This window comes from Vulpes lagopus, chromosome 11, assembly GCF_018345385.1.
Source record: "Vulpes lagopus strain Blue_001 chromosome 11, ASM1834538v1, whole genome shotgun sequence".
Taxonomy (NCBI): Eukaryota; Metazoa; Chordata; class Mammalia; order Carnivora; family Canidae; genus Vulpes; species Vulpes lagopus.
In genome coordinates this window covers 69307443-69325707 of record NC_054834.1, presented here as the reverse complement: position 1 = coordinate 69325707, position 18265 = coordinate 69307443, and the positions used below count along the sequence as shown (strand labels likewise).

Here is an 18265-nt window from a genome sequence, read left to right as displayed (position 1 = left end):
GTGCTTTATTGTCCCGTGTCTAGGATCTTGAAAGCTATCACTCATCTGATCCAGTGTCCTATTGTTTCAAGCAGGAGGTAGAATCCTGTCCCTGTTACTCCACCTTGTCCAGGGCAGATGGCCCCGATTGGAAGTTCTGCTTTTGAGGACCTTCTGGTTTAAAAGGTGTGCATAGTTAGCAAAACTGAGTGAGCTTTGAAACTGCTTTTATTCCCGCAGACTTGCTTTGTTCAGTGTGTAAACACCATGGGCACTTTAGTGGCAGAGAAAGGTGGCCCTTAGATTTGGGAGAGCCCTGTTTTCATGTGTTCCTTCGGTGGCCAGCACAGTGCAGTGTGTGTTTTAGGGGCGGGGTGCACACCGGCTGCTCCTGTGGTCCAACTGAGCTTCCGGCCACATCCCTACCCCCACCCCCGGCCACCCAGTGATCACAGTGCCAAGCCTGGCAGGACAGCCGGACTCCCACCCTGCCACAGCACAGGACCACCAATGGAGCACCTGCACAAGTCAGGACCGGTGAGTTTCCAGAAGCTCCTGGTGGCCCACACAAAGAGCAAGACTTGGATTGTTCCCCACCCAGGTCAGAGGAACAACTCCCGAGGGTGCTTATCTCCTTTGTGCCTTCTCCGGAGGAATAGACGTCCCTACCCAGGCCAATCAGACGTGGGCCTGGGTGTGAGGAAACAGGACACAGCCTCGGTAGTGGAACACTCCCTCCCCCCATGCCTGGCAGTCTTGGAGAAGTCACAGCAGTCACCAGTAGTTGTTCTTAGACCTTGCTTTAAGAGTACGCCCCAGCTGGGATGCCTGGGTGGCTCAGTGGTTGAGCATCTCCCTTCAGCTTAGGTCATGATCCTGGAGTCCTGGGATCGAGTCCCACATTGGGCTCCCCACAGGGAGCTTGTTTCTCCCTCTGCCTGTGTCTCTGCCTCTCTGTGTGTCTCTCATGAGTAAATAAATAAATAAAATCTTTTTTAAAAAAAAGTATGCCCCAGCACACTGATGAAGGGTTCCACTAAGTTGGACCACTTAAGCCCAGGTGTTCCTGGGCAAGCCTGTCTCTTGGCTGGAGGCTGGATTCATGTCCAGATTTTAAATGAGTGTGTAGTTCAAAGTGAGGTTTTCGTGGCACGTGGCCCTAAGCCCTGTTTCCGAACTCACACCTTGTATGACCCTAATCTCCCTGTTCTCTCTCTTTTTTTTTTTTTAATTTAATTATGATAGTCACAGAGAGAGAGAGAGAGGCAGAGACATAGGCAGAGGGAGAAGCAGGCTCCATGCACCGGGAGCCTGATGTGGGATTCGATCCTGGGTCTCCAGGATCGCGCCCTGGGCCAAAGGCAGGCGCCAAAATGCTGCGCCACCCAGGGATCCCTCCCTGTTCTCTGACCTTTACCCCATCCCCTGAGCTACTCTGAAGCAAACTCTGGACATTGTGACAGGAGAGGGCTGCTTTTCCTTAAACAGAGGACATTTTGCTATCATATCAAAGGAGAAGTCCTTTATAACATTAAATATCCAATCCATGTTCATATTTCTCTAGGTTCTTTACAACTTTTTTTTAGTGTTTGAATTCAAGTAGAATCTGTATGTTGTGGTTTGTTGACACGTTTTATAATTTTATTTTTATCTTTTTGTTCATTTTTGAAAAATATTGTTTATTTATTCATGAGAGACACAGAGAGAGTCAGAGATATACGCAGAGGGAGAAGCTGCAGAGCTCAATCCTGGGACCCTGGATCATGCCCTGAGCCAAAGGCAGACAGACACTCAACCGCTGAGCCACCCAGATACCCCTCTCTTTATCTGTATGTTTTGAGATAATTATAAATTTACAAGAAATTGCAAGAACAAACAGTACAGAGAATCCAATGTCCTGTTCAACCAGACCCTAAGTGGTGGCACCCCATACAGCTTGAGTGTAAGAGGGTGATGTTGTCACAGCACTGTTCCCTTTTACTCAGCAAGTTAGTCTCTCAGTCTGCAGGCTCTGCTCCTTCTGTTTCCTCCCTATGGTCACATTGAGGAGACCAGGCCACTTCTCTTATGGTATTTCCATAGGACACAGGTTAGCACATTCCTCCCCGTGTCCTGTAAGTTGTCAGCTATCCCAAGACACTAATTGGATTGAATTCTTATTTGGGGGTAAGACTCCTCGTGGGTGTGTGTGTGTGTGTGTGTGTGTGTGTGTGTGTACCTCTAGTTGGAGGCTTGGACTCTCAGGCTATCTGTGACTGGCTTGCACACTCCTGACCACTGCCCAGGATCACTCCTTTGTTAGATGTTACAGAGGCCACATCCCAACCTCTCTTCTTCATTGCTCAGATGGAATACTTCCAGAAAGAAAACCTTCCCCTCTTCCACTGACTGGGCACCTCAACGAGTGGGACAAGCGCTACTTCTTTCCTTTCATTTCATACAGATTTGGTGATTTGCCATCCTCCAGAGGGCAACAATGAAGTGTTTCTATAAAACATATCATTTGGTTAAGGTTTGAACATCTCTCTGTTTCGACCCATTGGGTTGTTGTCCTTAGATTTATGCTTCCACTGCTCCACACGTGGCCAGGGAATGTCTTCAGGCTGGTTCTGAGTCATGGTGACAGTGACCTTCCTGGCCTCAGGCAGCACTGCCATCCTTTCCCACCCATGACTGCAAGATACACACCTGGAATGTGTATTTAGGAGTCTGCCTGGCTGCTACAGGGACAGCTACGTGTACAGGCCATTGTCTGGACACCAGGCATGCTCTCTACTTCTGAGCCAGTCTTCTTTCTTGGCCATCTCAGTGGACAGAGGTAGAAAAGGTGGGAATGTAGAGGACGCATGTGTCCTTACAGGTACTTCACATCCAGGTCCAGAACCTCCCCTTCATCTATGTCTCCAAACCATGAAGCGTGTTCTCAGCCATACCAACCCCCTATGCCTAGACCTTGCCAACCATACCAACAAGACAAACACAGAAAGTAGAAACCCCACGTGTGGAAGGTTGTGGAGGGTGGACCCTCGTGCACCATCCATTTAGAGGGGATGGAAGCTGGTGCAGCTGCTCTGGAAAACAGTGTGGCGGTTCCTCAAAAAATTGAGAATGGAATGACTGTATGATCCAGGAATTACCCTTGTAGGTGTTTACCCAGAATCGAGAGCAGGGCCGGGAGTGGAAGCTCCACACCCATGTTCACAGCAGCCGATACATGGGACCCATCCAAGTGTCCATCGACAGACAAGGGGATAAATGTGGGCCATCCACACGCTGGACGGTCACTCAGCCTGAACAAGGAGGGATGCGCTGACACCTGCCACAGCATGGGTGGACCTGGGGGACGTGATGCTGAGTGACACGGGCCAGACACCAAGGGACACATCCTACAGGATTCTACCCACCTGAGGTTCCTAGAGTCTTCAGATTCACAGGGACAGAGCGTGGAAGGTGGTCACAGGGCCAGGGCAGGGATAGGGGTTAGTGTCTCCTGGGGACAGAGAATGGACAGTGGTCACAGAGCCAGGGGAGAGATGAAGTCAGTGTCTCAGGAGGACAGAGTCTCCATTTGAGACAATGGACAGTGCTGGAGACGGATGGTGGGGACGGCTGCACCAGTAGTGTGAATGTGTATAGTGGCCCTGAGCTGTGGCTTAGAGACTGTGAAGATGGTACATTTATGTCTATTTTGCCACAATAAAAAAGAAGATTATTAAGAAATGTTGATGTTTTAAATAAATTCAAAATGGATGAAAGATCTAAATGTGAGACAAGAATCTACCACAATCCTAGAGGAAAGCATAAGCAGCCTCCTTGACCTTGTAGCAGCTTCTTACCAGACATGTCCCTGGCGGCAAGGGAAACAAAAGCAAAAATGAACTATTGGGATTTCATCAAGATTAAAGCTTCTGCACAGTAAAGGAAACAATCAACAAAGCTAGAAGTCTATGGGATGGGAGAAGATATTTGCAAATGACATACCTGATAAAGGGTTAGTATGTAGAATCTATAACTTACCAAACACCCAAAACACAAATAATCTAGCTAATAAATGGGCAGAAGACATGAACAGACACTTTCCCAAAAACGACATCCAGATGGCCAACAAACATGTGAAAAAATGCTCCACATCACTTGGCATCAGGGAAATACAAATCAAAACCACAGTGAGATCCCACCTCACAACAGTCAGAATGGCTAAAATGAACAAGTCAGGAAACAACAGATGTTGGCGAGGATGCAGAGAAAGGGGAATCCCCTGACTCTGGTGGGAATGCAAGCTGGTGCAGCCACTCTGGAAAACAGTATGGAGGGTCCTTAAAAAGTTAAAATACAGCACCTGGGTAACTCATTTGTTTAAGCATCTGCTATAGGCTCAGGTCATGATCTCATCATGGTCCTGAGATCAAGCCTGGCATTGGTCCCCCTGCTCTGCGGGGGGTCTGCTTCTCCCTCTCCCTCTGCCTGCTGCTCCCCCTGCTTGTGTGCTCATTTGTTCTCTGTGTCAAATGAATAAACAAAAAATCTTAAAAAAAAAAAAAAAAAAGGTTGGAGCTCCTGGGTAGTTCAGTGGTTGAGTGTCTGCCTTCAGCTCAGGATGTGATCCCGGGGTTCTGGGATCAAGTCTGGCATTAGACTCCCCACAGGAGCCTGCCTCTCCCTCTGCCTGTGTCTCTGCCTTTCTATGTGTCTCTCATGAATAAATAAATAAAATCTTAAAAAAAAAAGTTAAAAATAGAGCTGCCCTAGGACCCAGCAATTGTACTAGTGAGTTTACCCAAAGGATACAAAAATGAAAGCTTGAAGGGGCACCTGCACCCCAGTGTTTGTAGCAGCATTATCAACAATAGCCAAACTCTAGAAACAGCCCAGGTGACTACTGACTGATGAATGGATATAGAAGATGTGGTATATGTATATAGAATGGAATATTATGCAGCCATCAGAAAAAAAGAAATCTTGCCATTTACAACAACGTGGATGGAACTAGAGGGTATTATGCTAAGTGAAGTACATCAGTCAGAGAAAGACAAATGCTAGGTGATCTCACTCATATACAGAATGTAAGAAACAAAACAGATGAACATAGGGGAAGCAAAAAAGAGAAGGAAACCATGAAAACCATGAAAGGCTCCGAAGGATAGAGAACAGACAGGGTGGGTGGAGGGAGCTGGGGGAGGGATGGGATGGGAGATGGCAGTTAGGGAGGGCGTGTGTAGTGCTGAGCACTGGGTGTGGTGTGCAGGTGACGGATCACTGAATTCTGCTCCAGAAACCAGTATTGCACTGTATGCTAACTAGAATTTAAATAAAAATTTGGAAGAAAAAAAAATTTTTTAAATGTTGAGGTTTTTCTGCAGTTACCTTTGCAAAGCCCCCAGTCCTAGGGTCTTCTGGCTGTTGCCCTTTGGTTTCCTCCTGTGAGAAGTCTTGAATATTGCTCCCCTTCCTCCTACACTTGATTTAGAATGATATTTGTTGTTCCTGTTCAATGTTGCTTCTCAAGGTAGAATATCCTCGGTGCTCACAGGTCATCCACGGATGTTCTTAGCACTTCGGCTGTGTCGGAAGTGCCTGGGGAGCTGCTTTACCTACATGCCTGCTTCACTGTAGTGCATCCAGGCCAGTAGGGCTGGGAGGACGCGAGAGTAGCCATTTCGGGTGGGCTCCCAGGTGCTGCTGCTGCTAGGCTGGAAACAGCTTGAGAAGCAGTGATGTAAATGCAAAGAGGCCTGGTGGTCACCATGGGGCCTGAGCTCCTTATCTGCACCTACTTGCAGGCTTGTTCACCTCTGTGCTGTGTGCAGCCAGGTGATTCTTGGTGGGGGGTGGGGGGGTGGGCAGGGGGCACAGCCCTGGCCTCTGCCCATGTCTCCAGATATTACCAAAAATTCCCCAGGGCAGTATCATCCCTAGTTGAGAACTTATACTTGAAAGACACTTTGGGTAAATATGGAGTCTTTGGCTCACGTTTTCTGTCCTTGTGCCTCATTGACCACACATGGCTGTGTCAGCTCAGACCGCCAGAACAGAAGAGCACAGACAGGTGCCTCAGCACGCCTTTATTCTCACGGTTCTGCAATCTGATGTCAGGGTCCTGGCTAACTGGGATGTTGGTGGGCTGGGGATGGAGATCCCTTTCTCTCCTTTTAGGGTCCCTGATCCCATCGTGGGTCCACCCTTGTGACCTCATCTGCCCCTAATCACCTCCCAGAGGCCACATGTTCAGACACCCTCCCCCTGGCAGGTAGGACCTCCGGAAGGACTGGGAATGGGCACACATGCTGTTGGTAACAGCAGCTTTCCAGCAGAAAGAGTCATTGAGAGTCTGATGAAAATCAGTTTCCCTCTCAAGCTAGTCTTTTTGTGGAAGGGTTTTTAGTATCTTTGGTCCAGTGATTTGATTGTACTTCCATGTGGGTGGTTCTGCTCCAACACGCACTGGTTCAGTGCATGGTGTCCAGTCTTTCTCCGGTTTCCCTACTGCTTTCCCTAAAATGCTCTTTCTTCCTTTATAAAAACTTTTAGTGTTTTTTAAATTGGTGTATAGTTTACAGACTGTCTAATGCCCATATCTCAAGTGTCCAGGTCGCTGAGTCTTGACATATGTGAACACCCTGTGCTTTACCACCCCAAGCCCAGAAAGTTCCATCCTCCCCGTTTCCCTGCTGCCTCCCCTCCCAAGAGGCACCTGCCATCCTTTTTGTCGAAGATTAACCTCACCTTTTCTAGAACTTCATGTAAATGGAACTGTGCAGACCTGCTATTTTCTTTCTGGCATTTTGTTTCTCATCCTGCTGTCTGTGAGGTGGAGCATACGACGAGTCTTATTAGTGATGTTAGGCGTTGGACCGCTGAGTGGTATTTGTCATAGGAATAGCCTATAACCAGTCTGTCCTTCTGTCGATGGACCTTGGGGTTGTTGGCAGTATTTGGCTATTGTAGTAATGCTGCTGTGAGCATTCTTGTGTCCTTTGTGAGGATGCGTGTTTCGTTTCTCATAGGCAAACACTTAGGCATGGATTTACTGGTTTAGAGCATACATGACACATTCACTTTATGACAAGCTGCCAGCCATTCTCTTGAGTAGTTGTGCTGTTCTCTATCTCATCAGTGGTGTGTCAGTTTTCTTGCTCTGCCTTCTTATTGACGCTTGGGTTCTTTCTGTGTTTAATTTTAGCCAGCGTAGTGGAGTCTCATCAGTGATGGACCTGTGCTGCATTTCCCTACTGACCGGTGATGCTGAGCACTTTCTCTTGTATTTATCTGCTATACCAGTAGCTTCCTTGGTAGAGTGTGCTGTGTGCTGGTCTTTTGCCCTGTGGGGCTTTAACAAAGGACCCTGAGGTGAGATCAAGACTTGGATGCTTAACCGACTGAGCCACCTGGGGGCCTTGGTCTTTTGTCCTTTTTAAAAATTGGGTTGTCTTATTACTGAATTGTTATACTGCTTTATAGAGTCCAGATATCTGGCTTTTGCCAGGTATATGTATTATGAATATTTTCTCCCAGTCTGTAGCTTGCCTGTTCATTTTTCTCAATAGTATTTTGAATAGGAGTGTGGGAGGGTGGGTGTTAAATTTTAATGAAATGTTATCAACTCTTCTTTTATGGTTAATGCTTCATGTGTCCTAAGACATTTTTGCCTACCTTGAGGGCAGCACACGTCTTCTCTGCTGTTAGAAGCATCATGATTCTGCTTTCACCTTGAGGTCTCTTGTCCATCCTGAATTACCTGTTGTCTGTGCTGTGAGGTAGGGGTTGAGTTTTGTTGTTGTTTTTCTTTGTTCTCCAATTTTGTAGCAGTGTTTATTCAAGAGACTTTCCCTTTCCATGGAATTGACTTACCATCTGTGTTGAGGTCCAATTGACCATGTAAGTGTGGATCTATTCCTGAACTTACTGTTTTACTTACATAGATATAGCTGTTCTTATTGTTAGTAACACAATTTCTTGAATACTATAGGTTTAAAGTAAGTCTTGAAATTAGCAAGTCCTGCAATGTGGTTCTTCTTTTGTAAGGGTCATTTAATTATTATGAGTCATTTTGCATTCTCATATACATTTCAGGATTACCCTGTCAATTTCTATGTGCACATTCTGCTGGGATTGTGATAGGCTTGTGCTTTATCTTTGTCCGGTTGGGAAAATTGACATTCCCAACGGCATCGAGGTTTCTAATCTAGACTGAGGTAGATGTCTTTATTTATTTCTGTCTTTAATTTTTCTCATCAACGCTTTGTGCTTTTTCCAGTGAGAGGCTCCGTATACTTTTGATGAAATCTGTTCCTCGACTTTAAAAGTTCTGTTGTAAATAACAGTTTATTTTTAAAGATTTTATTTATTAAAGAACATGAGCAGGGCTGGGAGTAGAGGAGAGTGGTGGAAGGAGAGGGAAAAGCAGACTCCTTGCTGAGCAGGGAGTCAGATGTGGGGCTCATTCCCAGGACCCTGGGATCATGATCTGAGCCGAAGGCAGGTGCTTGACTGACTGAGCCACCCAGGCTCCCTGACTAAATAAAAGTTTTATAACTTGTGTTTTCTATTTATTTGTTGCTAGTGTATAGGAATAAAATGAATTTTTGTATATTGACCTTGCATCCTGTGATGTTGCTAAATTTACTTATCAGCTATAGCAGACTTTTTGTGCATTTCCAGACCTTTTGGTATATATAGCCATATTATTTCCCAAACAAGATATCCTTTTCCTTCCTGATATTTATATGTTTTATTTCTTACTTTGCCTCATTACCCCAGCTGAGACTGTCAGTGCAGTGCTGAATAGAAATACTGAGAGCGAACATCCCTGCCTGATCCCTAATCTTAAGGGAAGGATGTGTAGGCTTTCAGCTGAACATTGGATATTAATTTTAGATTTTCTTTAGAAAAGATAAAGATATTATTTATTTATTTGAGGGGGGGGGGAAGGGAGGAAGGGAGGGGAGAGAGAATCTGAAGCCAACTCTGCACTGAGCACAGAGGCGGACATGGAGCTCGATCCCACAACCACCATATGGTGACCTGAACTGAAAGGAAGAGTCGGACGCCTAACTACTGAGCCACCCAAACGCCCTGGTATTATTTCATCTGTATATTTGGCAGAGTTCACTCATAAAGTCACCTGCATTTGGCATTTCCTTATAGAAAGTTTTTTTTTTTTTAAATTACAAATCCAAATTTTCTATTCTTGTGTCAGTTTTGGTAACTTATGTTTATAAAAGAAATTGTCTCAGGGACACCTGGGTGGGTCAGTGGTTTGGCACCTGCCTTTGGTCCAGGGTGTGATCTTGGAGCCCTGGGATTGAGTTCCACATTAGGCTCCCTACATGGGGCCTGCTTCTTCCTCTGCCTGTGTCTCTGCCTTTCTTTCTGTGTCTCTCATGAATAAATAAAATCTTAAAAAAAAAAAAAAGAAAAAAAAGAAACCGTCTCATTTCTGCTGGCATTCGGTGGTTCACAGCAGTCCCAGTGGTGTGGGACTCAACAGCATTCCCTCATATCCTTCCAGCATCTCCCGGCTTGTCAGCACGTCCTGTTCTGTGGCTGCTATGGGCCATCTGCACCCCCACACCCTCCCCTTTTTGCATCAGTCTGGCTGAGAAATTTATCAGTTCTCTTAAGCTTCTGAAGTTACCTTTGTGTTTAGTTAATTTTTCATTATTTGTCTGTTTTGTTTAATAGATTTCTATTATGATGTCCTTTCTGTTTCCTTTGGGTTTAATATGTCTTTTTTCTAGCTTCTCAAGGTGGCTGTGTAGGTCATTGATTTTAAGCCTTTTTTTTTTTTTTTTTACGATTTTTTATTTATTCATGAGGCATACAGAGAGAGGCAGAGACATAGAGGGAGAGAGGGAGAGAGGGAGAGGCAGAGAGGGAGAAGCAGGTTCCCTACAGGGAGCCCGATGTGGGATTCCATCCCAGGACCTGGGGATTGTACCCTGAGCCAAAGGCAGATGCTCAACCACTGAGCCACTCAGGGGTCCCTAAGCCTTTTCTTGTAACATAAGTGTTTATAGTTCTAAATTTTCCCCAAGCCCTGCTTTTTAGCTGTGTTCTATAAACTTTAATGTTATATTTTTATTACAAACTTCTATTTCACTTTTTAATCAGCTAAGTATATCCCATATAATTTCATTCTAGATATTCTATTTTTCAATTCTAGAAATTTCTGTTTTTTGGTATGTCTGTGTCTCTTTTGAGAATTCCAGTCCTTTTGCTCATTATGTTCATCCTTTCCTGTAAATCCTTGAATTGTTTAATGTATTTATTGTTGTAGTTTCAAAGTCTTCGTGACTTCCAGCGTCTTTGTTGTGTCTGGGTCTATTTCTGTTGACTCTTACTTTTCCTGGTTATGGGTAACATTTTTTGTTGCTTCACATACCTGTGTGTGTGTGCACGCGCGTGCGTACATTAGGTACTATGATGGCAAGTGCTTTTAAAGCCCTGGGTTTCTTTGTCTTTCCTGAAAGAGTGCTGTGGTTATTTGAGGATGCAGTTCATTGGCTGTTGGTTCAGCAGAAACCCTTTGAGGCTTGCTGGAGCTTGATGAGGGCAGGTCTAGAGAAACTTTCCAGTGGGGCTGCCATAGCCAGCCGAGGCCCTGGGGAGCCTCAATGGAGTGCACGCAGGGTCTCCTCTGGGAGTGGGGATGTCTGTCTTCTCCCCTCACGACCTCCAGAGCACCCCATGAGCTTATGGTTCCCCATAACTGCTCTTTGCCAGGCCCCATGGAGGGGCTCTGTGAGTCTTCTGCCTAGTGGCCAGCCAGAGGCTTAACTGGTTTTCTGTCCCTTCTTCCTGGAATCACTTCTCTAGTCAGCGCAGTCCATCTGGCACCCTGCCCTGCACGTGACAGCAGCCCCAGCTTCAATCCTTGCCTCCATCCGAGACTTCAAGGCCTTTGTGGGCTTCACCTGCCTGTACCCCAGCCTCCAGCCGGCACTGATCACTGCTCACCCTTGGGCTCCCTACTCTCAGGCACTGTCCTGGGCCGCCAGCAAGTTGTCTAGTTAGTACCTGAAACCTGCTGTTTTGTATATTTCACCCAGTTTGTAGCTGCTGGTGGTGGAGGTCAGCCTGGGACCTGTCACCCCACTGTCATGCAAGTGAATGTCTCTTTGTTCTTTTTTTATTTAAAAGCACTTTTTTCCATCCTTATTTCCTGCCAGTTGGCCTTGTGCTCCTTCTGGGTTAGCCTGCATTTCAGGGGCTCTCGTTTCTCATTCCTATTTTGAGTTCTTTTGCCTCTCCAAATCCTCCTTTAAGTCACTTTATTCCTGAGATTGCCTAATTTGTTGGGTTACGGGTTTCATCTGTTTCATCATCTTCATCTGTGTGTATCTTTCTGGGGTGTTTGGTTGTTAGTGGGGTGCTCATTCTGTCTTACTCTCTTCTATCTCATTGGACTCAGCCACAAAGCTTTTCCCATTTGCTTTTAAATGAAGCTTGCACTTTCCTGTACCATTAATAAGAATGCTGGGCCCCTTGGTTTTGCTGCCTTTACAGTGCAGAGCTCCCTCTGCTGTGGTTTTGTTTTAAAGATTTTATTTATTTATTCATGAGAGACACAGAGAGAGAGGCAGAGAGGGAAGCAGGCTCCATAACCCGATGAGGGACTCCATCCTGGGGCTGCGGGATCAGGCCCTGGGCTGAAGGTGGCGCTAAACCACTGGGCCACCCGGGCTGTCATGGTTTTGACTAAGTGATACAGAACCTTGTGGCTCCTCAGAGGTGTCTCCTTGTTGGAGCAAGAGGTTATAGATAAGCCAGGGGAGGAGGCTGGGGTGATCCATGGGTGACGGATCTGTCCGGGGCATTGGGACGAACATGTGCACAACATTATGCAGATGGCGCGCAGAAATGGTGATTTAGGTATGTAGGTGAGCGCACGCACGTCTCCCTGCTCTGTCAGCAAAGAGGACCTAAAAAAGTACCACCCAGCAGCTGGGTGTCAGGTTTTTGTCTTCTCCAATACAAGGGACCAGGGCTTCTGGAGAAGTGGCTGGTTCTGATGCCAGGGCAGGCAGTGGAACAAGGTGAACCTGGAGTATTCTTCTAATGCTCCACTGCAGCCCCCACACACTGTGTCCTCCCCTCCTGGAGCCTCCGCACCCACCTGCCCGGGTGTGGCCTTCTGGTTAGTGGCTCTACCCTGGGCAGGCAGCAAGCGAGTGGAGTGCCTCAGGTCATGCTGACTCCAGGGTGGCCACGGGAGCACTGTTCTGCCAGGGAGGAGGGGCCCTTTTTGCGCTGCCTCACAGGTGGCTGGAAGTGTCACCAGCTGTGCTGGGCAGAGGCTGCCCTTTGCTGTTGCATGTTAATCTGTCCTTTCAGTGTCTTTGGGGTTGCCCCTGCAGAGTTGGGTTGAACTTGGCCAGATGAGAAGGTCAGCAGGGTGCTTTGTGGGATGTGGCCTTGGAGAGTGGAGGCCAGAGCTGAACCTGGGCATCTGGGTGCAGCGGCCTAGCAGACCTCTGGCTGTGCTCTGGGCTGGGTGGGGCTTCTCAGTGAGCATGGGGACAGGCTGTCGCTGTCTCTGTGGCCAGAACTAAAACCAGGACTGAACAGAGCACCATCCTCTTTCAGACCTTTGATTTCTCAGTACTTTGTGGCCTCCTGTGTCTTAGAACAGCTGCAAAGAAGGCTTGGGCACTCAGCTTCTTGCACCCCCACTGGGAGTTCTGGGTATTTCTATCGAGGTCTGCCCTCCAGGAGCAGTCTCGGCCCCGCGCCAACTCATTGCCTGCTCTGGACGTCCTGGGAGCCAGCCAGCCTTCTCTTTCCAAGGCTGTACGAGTGTAGGTGTGCTGCAAGCCCATGCCCATGCCCTGCAGGTGTGTGGCCAGCCCAGGTAGCCCCCCACCCCCACCCCCGCCCCTGCCCCTGCCCCTGCCCCTGCGGGTCTCTTGTGTCAGCTGGGCTGGGCTCAGGCTGGGTGTGGTGGTGGGGGGGGGCATTGGCCCCGGAGCTCCTGGGGGCAGAGCTGCTGCCTTCTGTGTCAGAGGGGCCACGTGGTACCACCCTGGGGCCTCGCTGATGGGTCCTGCCCAAGGGTTGTCTCCTAGGCAGTGGCCTTACCCCACACAGCGCCCGTGAGGCGCCACTTTGAAAAGACGATTGAGACACTCCCTCATTTAACCAGACTTGGCCAGCCTTCGCCTGTAAAAGGAGCAGCTGTTTTTTTCTGCCAGGCCAGAGCCCTTCTTTCACCCCCTGCGTGTCCTCATTGGCTGGTCTCCTTGGGGGGAGGAGAGAGGGAGGGAGGGAGGAGGGAGCGGCAGTCCAGTGCCGTGGCTCCCACTTTCCCCGTTTCTGCGTTGCCCCACCATGCTTGGAGATCACAGCAGCCTCCCCACAGACCGAGCTCTGCTCAGCCAGCCCCCCAAAACTGGACTCAGCTGCAAAATGGTGCTTCAGGCTGTTGGCAAAGTGCTCAGGTGAGTTGGGCAGGGGGTGGTGGGGACTGTCTCACTGTCCCTAGCCCTGCCCAGGGGTCAGCCTGGGGAGGAGTGCTGTGATTGCTACTCTCCCAACAAAGGTCCTGGCTATATGCAGCTCCTGGCAGGGCGGGGGGGGGGGGGGCGGGGGGGAGGGGGGACTTGATTGACTCAGGAACTTTGGAGTCAGGTTTTCCCTAAATGCCTGTACTTCCTGTTGCTTATGGGAGGAAGCTCCCCCCTGGAGGGTCTGGTTGAAAAGGCGGCCCAGCAGTGACCCATCTCCCATGGCGGTCCTGCCTTGCCCTCTCCTGAGCCTGCCAGACTGGCAGGGTGTCTGTCCCGTTGTCCCCGGCTGGACAACCGGAAGCTCTCCATGAGTAGCCTTGTCCAGAGACCTGACCTGGGCTGCAGCTGTCTGCTCAAGGAGGTGCGGGTTGCCAGGAAAGTCATTTCTGACAGCTTTTTAAGTTTCTTTTTCTGACCTGCAGAGGGGTCTAGAGAAACTCACTCCAGGGCCATTTCTGTGTCTGAGGAGAAGCCATGTCAGGTGCTGGGCAGAGCGTGTGGCCTACTGGTGGGAGGGTGTAGGCGTGGGATCAGCTGGCGGCAGCAGTGGGCCGAGCTGGCCGTTAGAGGTGGGCAGGCCTGCTCAGAGCTGTGGGGCAGTGCAGGGCTTAGAAGTGCGGCCAGAGTCAGCATCCCGAGTGTCCCGGCTAGACTGATACGATATCTCACATTCACCTGAGACTTTAGTAGGTCGTCATTTTAAAACTGAGAGTAAATGTCTCTTGCTTTTCCAATTCTGTGTTTAAGTGTAACCGAGCTGAGCAGGCCTCTTGCCAGGGGTCTGACAGGTAGCACAGCCCAGCTGGTGGTGGCTGGCATGGAGGGACCGAGTGCATGTCTGTGCCACCCACCATCATGTGTGTGCCACACGGGGAATTCCAAGCAGAGAGCCAAGCTGTTAGCTGGCTGGCTGTTAGCTGGCCCAAGCTGGCCTTTATAATGCTAAGGTGTGAGATCTGGAAATGTGGACAAGCTGAGGGTGCTCCCCTCCAGGTCTTTGGTTCACATCAGGGACAAGACCTATCACTGGCAATGTGGAGGGCATGGTGGGTGCCTGCATGGGCATGTGAACGCCTGTGTGCATGTACATGGTGGGAGGGGGCTCTGCAGAAGACAGAGGCTAGCCTGCCCCGGCTGGGCAGCAGCATGCTGCTGTGGGAGACTAGAGGCCCAGGCCCTTCTTATTGGGGAGATCTGAGAGGACTTCACGGTGGAGGTGACTTTGCAGCCCAGGTCACGGGAAGAGTACTTACTCTGCCAATGGAAAAGTGAACGTAAAATTCGTACTCTGAGCAAACACTGTGGCTTGGGTTCTTGGTCAGACAGCATGCAGCAGCACCTGACTCACGTGGACGTTCAGTCTGCGATGTCTGTGTACCTTTCTCAGTCCTCTGTGGCTTTTTCCATCTTGGTGGCTCTCGTTTTGTAGGGGACACAAAGGTTTGTGAAAGCGTGCATTGTTTGGGGGTGTTGACTGCCAGGCAGTTAAACCAAGAAGAAAAATAACCTGTGCGTCCCTCTCCACAGTACCTGGCCAGTTGTAGCCCATGGGGATTTGATGGGAGTCCCCGGGGGGATCTTCCTAGCGTTTGGTTTCCAAAGCTCTGTGACAGGAAGAAGTATAGTGACACCAGGGCACCAGGAGCGGCAAGAACGCAATATATGCAGGGCACCTCACATGTCAGAAGTGGTTTTCAGACCTGCCACATCAGAAACTTGGGGTTGGGAGTGGTGCTAAGCCCTAGGGTTTTCACTCTGGGGTTGAGGGAGATGTCTGACCCTGCTGGTGGGCCATCTGGGGTGACAGTGCTGTCAATGCCATCCCTGTGGAGCCCGTGCCCTTATCACTGTCCTGGGAAGGTCAGGAGGAGCCTGGGCTTGGGGCCCTGTTGCCCCCTGGGGAGTAGGGAGTCCTGTGCGCGTAACCTAGAGGCTGCTCTTGATCCCCAAAGAGCTGCTCTTGGCAAGCCTGGGCTTGGGAGTTACCTGTTAGCAGGGAGTGATGGGCTGCACCCAGGAAGGTGGGCACCCTGCTCCTGCTTTCTCAGTCCTCAGATGCCCTCCCCACAGGTCCTTCCCTTCCCAGACCACCACCACCAGCACAGGCTCTGTTTCTGTGACGCACTTTCTGTGGGGCCTCTGTGCCCATGGGTCTGCCGTCCATGTATCCATCCATAGGGTCCCCGTAACCTGGCCTTTTGCTCTCCATCTCATAGAGCTACCTCCTGCAGGGTCAGGATCTCACGCTTCTGTCGACTTCCCACGGGGCCCTTCCTCCATCTGCTCGGCCTCCATTCCAGCCAGAACCTCAGCTGTTCTGGGATGCCAGCATCCAGGGAGCACCGCCGGAGTCAGGTTGAGGGACAGCAGGCTGAGCAGGGCTCTGAGGAAAGACCGGGGTCTCCACCTGTCCTGCCCATCTCTTCTCCTGGCTCAGCACCTGCTTGCTGCATACACCTGGCCTCACTCTGTGCCTGGGAGCCAGCTTCCCCTTGCCCCAGCATGGCTTAGGCTGTAAGGAGGCATCCCGTGTTCCAAACCTGACATGTACTTACAGCTCCTAGATGGTGGGGCTGTGCCAGCGGGGGCGTTACTGCATCTGCCCATGGGGGCCAGCCCTTGGGGTTGAGCTGACTGCTCACCACATCAGCACAGGCAGTGCTCCCTCAGCTGCAGCCCATCCGCAGGTGCTCCTGGGCAATGGATCCCTTGCAGTGTGTCTGCATCCTTAGGGGAGACACCTCTCCTGTGGCCGACAGACCCTTCCCAGTCTGTCGGGCGGACATCACTCCCACACACTTGGATCACCTTGCTCGGTGTGGATGTATTACGTGTCCATGCCAGCTCACACTGAGGGGCCTTCTTGGTGGGACTGTGGTGTGACATTGGATGGGAAGTGTGTCAGGCCAAGCCATGGGCAGAGGGACCCTGCTGGGCCTATGCCCAGAGTATGGCTACTACTGCGGTGGTGGTAAGGTGTGGGGGTGGGGGTGGGGCAAGCAAGGGGTGAGGCTACTGGGTGGGCACCCACCGATGTGAGAGACAGTACAAAAGCGCTATCGGTGGAGCCTGGGCCCCTCCCAAATGAATGGCCCAGCCTTGAAGCCCACCTGGTAGACCAGGAGCAGTATATAGGTGCTTTTGGGGTTCTCTGCATGTGTCTGTGGCCGTACTCCTCCCTGAAGTGCCAGCAGGCCCTGTGGCACGCCAAAGCCTTGTGTCCACCTTCTGGTCCCTTCAGAGCAACTCCATGCCTGGGACTCAGCCTATCACTGCTACTGTGGGGGTTCCAGTGAGCAGTAAGGGGGAGAGCCAGAGAAGAGGAACCCAGCTGTGTGGCTCCCCAGTAGACCTCTGGGCCTTGCCTGAGTAGAGTCTACTCCAGAGCACAGTGCCTGTGGGGCGGGGGACACAGGGTCTTGTTTTCTCTACCTGTGTGGCCACAGGGACAGGTGTCACATAGCCTGTTCACCTTGAAGCCACAAGGTGTTTTCTGAAATCTCAGGTCCACTGCTGCTGGCAGCAGAGGAATGGGGCTGGGCCAGGGCCAGGGCCAATTTTGCCACCCAGGGGGGCCAAGTGGCTTGGCAGGGGATGGGACAGAACTTGGGGTGGGAAGGACCCAGTGTGGCTGGGCTTGTGGGACCACTCTGGCACAGGGGCCCTTGTTTGTACCTTGTCCTGCCACCTGTGGGTCAGTACCCATCATCTGCTGCCTACCTGTGGGACTGAAGGAAAGAAAACTGACTCCATGCCCAGGCTCCACGGAAGTCTGGGCTGGCAGGCCTGGCAGAAGGGTTGTCCCAAACTGCACCAATGTCCAGGGGTCCCAGGCCAGCCCTGGATAATGGGAACAGGGGAACCAGCTTGGAGAAGTCAAGCTTGGCGGGCCTGGTATGCACCTGTCCACTCAGCCTGTTACAGGAGAACAGATGTGGACAGCAGTAGGGGAGAAAGGTGAGGAGGCTGAGGCCTTCTGACCATACACATCGCAGCCCACATCCTCCTGAGGCTGCCCATCTGGCCCTTGGAAAGTTGGCCTAAAGGGGCTTGCAGTGTCCCCTGGTAATGGACTCCCTAGCACGAGAGTGTCACACCCTTCCTGAGGCAGCATCCCCAAACGGGTCCTTGTGAGACTCCAGTGACGTTTTGTGCCAAGGTGGTTCCTGCTGCTGCTCTGCCTGTGGCTGTTCCAGTAACAGCTGCCCCGATGCTGGTTCTGATGCCTCGTCCTCACGTCACTTGGTACCATGGTTCCTGAATGGCAGGGCAAGGAGGTGGTCAGACAGCCAGCTTTGCAGCTCAGGCCCCCATGGGTGCCCTCCCTACACGTGTGATCATAGGACCCCCTAGACCCAGAGGTCGAGGCCCAGCATGTGGTCCTAGCCAGGTGTGAGTCAGAGTGAGGTGTGGGCAGGTGTGTACATAGAGCACCAGGGAGCGGGTGGGGTCAGATTGGGCTGGATGCAGAGCAGCGAGTCTGCCCAGCAGATGGATGTTTGGTGGGGCGTGGGCAGAGCAGAACTGGCACAGGTGGAAGGTGCATCCTGTGTGCTGGTCCCTTGTGCCAGGGGCTATGGGCACAGGAGCTCTCACAGGCAACTTAAAGCTTTCTGATAGGGTGGCATGTGACTCAGTAGTGGAGACCAGAGTCAGGAGAAGAGCAGGGGGCAGGGAGCCAAGTGGCCTGCCCACCGTTTCCTGAGGGAATATCTGAGGGAGTGAGCAGAGCCCTCCCAGGGCCAATGTTTCCTGTGCATGCTCTTGGGAAGGGTGGGAAC

General features: G+C 50.6%; 1 protein-coding gene across 3 annotated transcripts in view; it reads left to right on the top strand.

The window, feature by feature from the left end:
- MOB2 (MOB kinase activator 2) overlaps positions 1-18265 on the top strand; it is a 78267-nt gene that overhangs the window by 47399 nt on the left and 12603 nt on the right. The window contains exon 1 of one of the 3 annotated variants that reach the window (XM_041773727.1): positions 13246-13415. The exons of the other annotated variants lie outside the window; for them this stretch is intronic. Within the exon in view, the coding sequence (XP_041629661.1) occupies positions 13306-13415 (110 nt within the window). The 5' untranslated portion in view covers positions 13246-13305. Of the gene's footprint in view, positions 1-13245; positions 13416-18265 lie in introns of those variants that run through there. 3 annotated transcript variants of the gene reach the window in all.